General features: G+C 40.3%; 1 protein-coding gene across 1 annotated transcript; it reads left to right on the plus strand.

The window, feature by feature from the left end:
• The first annotated feature begins 432 nt into the window (after positions 1-432).
• ZNF645 (zinc finger protein 645) lies at positions 433-3,915 on the plus strand. Its single transcript, XM_014543437.1, is given in 5 exon segments — positions 433-449; positions 2,740-3,053; positions 3,108-3,331; positions 3,544-3,607; positions 3,641-3,915. Coding segments are annotated over 5 exon segments (894 nt in total).
• Positions 3,916-6,460: the final 2,545 nt, after the last annotated feature.

Raw genomic sequence — 6,460 nt, forward strand, 5'->3', positions numbered from 1 at the left:
TTTTCCCTCAGGGTCAGGTGTAAGGACATTTTGTCATATGAGAAATGTCTCAATTTAGACAGAAAAACACTGGTTCTGGGAAAGGAAAGAAGTATGGACATTATATTTGACAGACTTTCCCCCCTTTGTATTCATGGTCTTTGAATTATATGCACATCAATGAAAAAAATACTGAACCCTCATAAACTGCCTGGCAAACAAGTAATAGTAATTGTAAAACAGGAACATTTGCATATGTCTTAATGCTATGTTTTAGTTTTTGCTCAGAATTTTGACTTGCCAGTTATAATAGGGATAGAACATCCATACTTTGGTAAGAACCACTTTGGCTTATTAAAAAATACAGCTTTTTAAAAAAGCCAACAAAATTTCACGTTAATACAATTTAAATCAACATGTAATAGGAGGCCTGGCTTAAGAGAATAAAGTGTGATGGCTGTAGAGTTTAGGTAGGTTAGGTGGAGACTCCATGAGATGGGCCCGTGAGGAATGCATTTGCATGGGGGATGAAGTTGCCTTCTGAGAGTGAATGGTCCTAAGAGAAGGTAGCATTGCTGGAATACTGAAAAGGCTCAGGAAATAGAGGAGGTGGCAGAGGTGAATGGCATTAAACATTCAAATTTAAACCACCCACCATCAGTTTGCACTACCTGAGTCTTTGTCAGGAGCAATCGTTAAGAGCAAGTAAATATTAAAAGAGCAATTTCAGCAAAACCTCTTTAACACACTGGAAATGCTGAGTCTGAAGTGCTTTGTAGTCCATGTAATAGAGTGAAAGGAAAGAGGGGAAAGAAGCGCATTGTTCTTCTTGGACTCAGCAGCACCTCTGGTGAGTATTGTTTCTTTCCTGGGGCAACAGTGACTTTGGTCATTGGTGGGTACTGGTGCCTGTGGTAACTCTCATGGCATTATTGTGCTTTTGCCATTGGTGTAGCCAAGAATCAACAGCCCAACAAGCCAGACCAGAGAAAAGTAAACCAACATAATTTCCTGTCATCAAGCAGAACAATAATGGGACTGGGGATAGTTTTCTGTTTCTATCTATATATATAAAAGCTTAAGTGACCGAATGACCGGTCAACCAGTTGCTATGATGCGCACTGACCACCAGGGGGCAGATGCTCAACACAGGAGCTGCCCCCTGGTGGTCAGTACGCTCCCACAGCTAACCTCCCACGGCTGGCAGGCCAACCTCCTGAGGTCCCTCTCCCCAGCCGGCTGCCCCCTGCCCCCCATTGGTCCCAATCACCAGCCAGGCCAAGGGACCTCACCTGTGCACGAATTCGTGCACCAGGCCTCTAGTGTTAAATAATTCTAATAAGCAAAACTTAGTGATTTTTTCCAGGAAATACTTTTTCCTAAAAGATAAAATCATGAGCCAAAGAAAAGAGTTTACTTAACAAGAATAACCTGGTCCCCGTTAATATTCACTTCAGTATTCTCACCTCCCTGTGCCTACCAATCTATAGCTGTCATGTTATAAAACCTGCCCAATTAACCTTTAAAGACCTGCCCTGAAATCAGCCAGCCCAGTCCCTGAGATTCTAGCCTGCTATCATCCTTCTTCTAAGACACTATTTAGATTCTATTAAGGCAATGTTTTCCCATACTGCAGTTAAGTCTTAAAAACTTTCTCTGATTGATCAGTGATTTTTCCCCCTGGTGTATTCTGCGGATACTTGACAGTTGACATAGCCAAAAAGGTCAATGTCTTCAGGAGAGACCCCGTGAGGTCGGGGTGGAGCCAAGTGATTATTTTTGAGGTCCTGTTTCTACCTGCAGGAAGGTGAAACCTGAGGAAATTTGGCCTAAATTCCCATCATCATTCTTTAAGCAAGGATACCAAATGTTTAGCCCTGTGAAATTACCATTTTAACTACTTTTTACATGACTCTTCCTTTGTAAGATAAATATGGTATTCCTTTCCTCAAGACAAAGATGATTTTAAATTAATTGTATCATGACAAAATCTTAAAGATGTGTGTGCATATATGTACATATACACTGAGTGGCCAGATTACTATGACCGACCAGATTATTATGACCACCCCATCAGTACAATGAAGTGAATTAGTTATGCAAATAATAATAATAATAAAACCTTGAGAGTATTTGCTTAGGAAGTTTTCAATATGCAGTATTTTTGGAAGTGTCAATGAAGTACTGATTGGGTGGTCATAATAATCTGGCCGGTCATAATAATCTGGCCACTCAGTGTATATACCTGTGTACATATGTATACACACATATACATATATGTGTACACATACACATTCTCACACATGCACACATATACCATCAAGAGATTTAAGGCAGTTTAAAAAATGCAGTCAGATAAAAATCAGGATATCCCAGAAGGCAATGCTCTGTGGGACCTGCTGGGAACTTATTCTTTTGGCTGTGCCTACTTCCCTGTTCCCATCAGTCTCTTTTCCAGTTAAAGACCACTTTCTCTTATGGCACATGAAGAGGAGCCTTTGCAACCTCAACACCGAAGCTTCTTTTCCCCTTGTCCAAACTATGCCTGACTCCCTCCTCAGAGAGGTGTGATAGGGCAGGGGAGAGGAAGAAAGCCCTTGGAGGTCATAGCTACATAGGTTGGGAGTGGGATCTTATCTAACCTCTGTCTCCTGGGCTCCATAATGGGCTCCATTATGCCAACGTGGACCCCACAGATGCTGATAATTGGTTACCAGATGCTGAGAGTTCTGGATCATTGTGTGGCCTTGATCTTTGAAGAATTCCTTTAAAGTTCATTTTCAAGCAGGTGACCAAAGGCAGATTTGTGTGCCAAACTCTAAGGACTGTGAACAGGAGGTCTGCTTGCGAAGAATTTGAATATAACAAAGAAGGGCCTGACTATAATGGAGGTGAACTGTTGAGAAAACAGAAAATTTTTCCTGAATGCTTTTGGGAAGACTTTAAGGTAAACATAATAGGTAAAAGGGATGATTCACCAGTTCATTTCTGTGACAAATTTGATTTTCCTATTAAAATCTGTGGGCACATGATTCCTTGCAAGAATGCTTTTTGCTATGACTGTGCTAACTTATGCAAAAACAAACAAACTAAATCCCCCTGAAAATGGAGATGTGTCCAGGCCATAGTGTTCCTGTGCTGCAAATTGAGCATGCACAGTTCTCTCTTCACGTGTAGCGCTGTCCAAGGATGCAAGAGAACATATTTTTCTCAAAGAAACTTATAAGCTCATATCAACCATTGCCATAGGAAAACTGAAAAACTTGTTACTTGTGCTCCACTGGAAAAGGTTCATCCTTGTATTTCCTCATCAACAGCTGATAGCCCTGTAATGTTGCTGGTCAAGGACCATGTGAGTCACATTCCACCAGAGCAGTGCACCATGCTGTCTGCACCTCCTAGGCCAGCGGTCGCCAACCTTTCGGGCCTCACGGACCACCAGTGGTCCTCAGACCACCGGTTGGCGACCGCTGTCCTAGGCAATGTGTGCCACACAAGCACAATGGATCAGCGACCTCCACCCATGACTTTATATCCATTAACAGTAACTTTCCCCCTGGATAGATTATTGCTCAGGTGCCACCTTATATGAACTCTTCTCCTCCAGGATCTCCTCTATCTCAACATGGTGGTTCACTTGCTTGAAAATGAGCTTTCAACCATCACAATCCTAACTTTTTACCCTAGTTAACTGAAGACCAAGAAACTCTGGGCCCTCCCTTTACACAACCAAATGAAACAAATCCTGGTATATGGCCTATATCAAAAGGATTTTTACCTCCTCCACCAATGCAAGGTCTACTTTCCCCAACCTCACTTCCTGGATCATATAGTTCAGATCAGACAAAATACTGTACAGACCACATTAACAAGGGAACTGAAGAGATAAGGAGGAAAAAAGACTTAAATATAGTCAACCTTATAATTAAACTTTGACTATATTAGGAAGGAAAAGCACTTATAGAGATAGCTATAACACCAATGACTTTAGGAATTATTTCATAGGAATTATTTCAAGTTCTATACTACAATGTGCTGTATTTTAACAACTTTGTTACTTTAGTGTGGTAAAATGACCCAGAGGACCTTTTGTAATATGAGTTCCTGAAATAAATTTACATTGTTTCCCTTTCAAAAGTATTGTTTTTGTTTTGGGGTGTTTTTTTTGTGTGTGTGACATATTCTGTTACCTTTTGTAGGATTAAATTTCAGTATGGTTGTAAAGATGCTATTTTTATATAAACTTAAGCACAGCCACATACTATCTTTAAAAAAAAAACATGGTTTGCCACTAACTATTCAAAATATAAGTAGCAATCTAGAATATAGTGTAAGGCAGACAGCTAAATGGTAGAGAATTATTTCACATTTTAGGCACTGCAATTTTGAGTATAATAAGTATATAATGCATTTCACTTGGATGCCTTTTCATTTTTAGGCAGCTCCAGAAGCACAAAAATACATCGGAATTCCAACACTGTGATAGATTTATGTTTGTAATGTTAAAAGGCACTCCTAAATCATCTGGAAAGATATGGCCAATGTAATTGACTTTGTAGGCTCCAAGCTGGTGGGGATGCTGTTACAGTACTTGTTAGTACATTTTTTTTCAGAATGGTTGGAATCACATAATGTACCATATTTATTAGTCTTAAGTAACATTATATTTTAGCACTGTTTAAATGGTGTCATTTAGATGAAGCGTGTGCTACTCCAGTCATTGTCTTCAGCTAAATACTTAGGGCTGAATAGACTTTATTATAATTCCTTATTTCATGGTAGAGTTTGGTCCTTTTCTTATGGTTTCTTGCTTATTGGGTTTTAAATTACAATTTAAATGCCATGGAGGAATTGGAATAATTTATTAATGATAGGCATTCTTATAGTCACAGACCCACATTTGCTTGGTTTCATTACTGTGTGATAAGAGTTTTTCCTCTTACTTGAAGTAAAAGAAGCTATTAATTTCTTTCCTATTTCTTTTATTGGTAAAGGATTCTAAACTTGGAACATATTAGCATGAAGTTAACAGTGAAGAATACTGGATAACTTTCTATTGTAGAAAAGTAATGACTAAATTATATAAATTTCACTGCTTTATAAGGTGCTTTACAATCAGCTTTTGCATTATAGGGACTTCTTATATTCCTGCTAAGATGACCATTTACACTTTATACAGAATTCATTTGTATAAATTGACATTCTTAGGATATTATTATAAATCATTTAAATAAACCCTCATGAAGTCTTTCCTCTGCTAAATGGTACATAGTATAAACATGAAACATATAGTATATGGATAAATTTATTAGTTTACTAGAGGCCCGGTGCATGAAATATGTGCACTCGGGGGTGGGGGGTTGTCCCTCAGTCTGGCCTCTCACAGTCCAGAAGCCTTATGATCAATGGCCCCAAAGAGGTAGGCCCTGCCCACCCAGCCGGGGCTCTGCAATGGATCGCCCCCACAGAGGGAGGCCCTACCCACCCGCCGCAGCACCACTGGCTGGGTAGCCTGTGCCTCCCTCTTTGGGGTGATCATAGAGCCCCCTTGATTGATCGCCCCGCCGGCAGTGGCCTGGGCCTCCCTCTGTAGGGCAATTATGAGATTGATCATGTCCTGCAGAGGGAGGCCCCGCCCACCCGCTGCAGCCTGCCAGTCAGTGGCCTGGGCCTCCCTCTTTGGGGCAATTGTATAGCCCCCTGATGGATTGATAACCGGGGCCTCCCCCTGCAGGGCAATCATGGGGCGATGGCCAGGCCCCCCACCAATAGCATCGCACCCGCCTTGGCTGGCCTGGTGCCAGTAGGTGTCATAGTGTGGTCATCTGGAAGGTCATCCGAACAGTTGTTCTGCTGTTTGGTTGTTCGGTTGATTTGCATATTATGTTTTTATTATTATAGATAGTACTAGATGCCCAATGCACAAAATTCTTGCAAGGGGTCTCAGCCCTCATAGCCCAGCTTCGTCCAGAAGGTCGTCTGGAAGGACATCTGGAAGGTCGTCCGGCTGTCCAGTCTAATTAGCATATTATGTTTTTATTGCTATAGATATGAATTTAGAACATATTTCTTTTGGGAAAGGATGAACTCATTGCTAATTTATCATTTTTATCTTGCGGGATACAGGCAAAACAAATTCTTATTTTGGCTGATCAAATGGCAACACATATCTGAGCTTAGAGCTGAAGTTAGAAATAATATAAATGGACATTTTAATCTTTACCACTCTGAAATGACAAAAACACTTTTTTTTAAAGTAAGTGATTTTTTTCACACCTAGCAATTTGAGTGTCCAGTGTTAATTCAATATTTCTGGTGAGAAAGCCTTGTTATTAGAAGCACAGAGGGCAATAGTGTGAAATATTGGTGGTAAATGCTTCTATTACATTATTGTAGGTACTTGGGTTGGTATAAACTGGATTCCCTTTTTTGCCTGAGTTTAGGAGCTACTAAAATATTACTGTTAAGATACAATATCATT

Source organism: Myotis brandtii, unplaced genomic scaffold (genome assembly GCF_000412655.1).
Source record: "Myotis brandtii unplaced genomic scaffold, ASM41265v1 scaffold326, whole genome shotgun sequence".
Taxonomy (NCBI): Eukaryota; Metazoa; Chordata; class Mammalia; order Chiroptera; family Vespertilionidae; genus Myotis; species Myotis brandtii.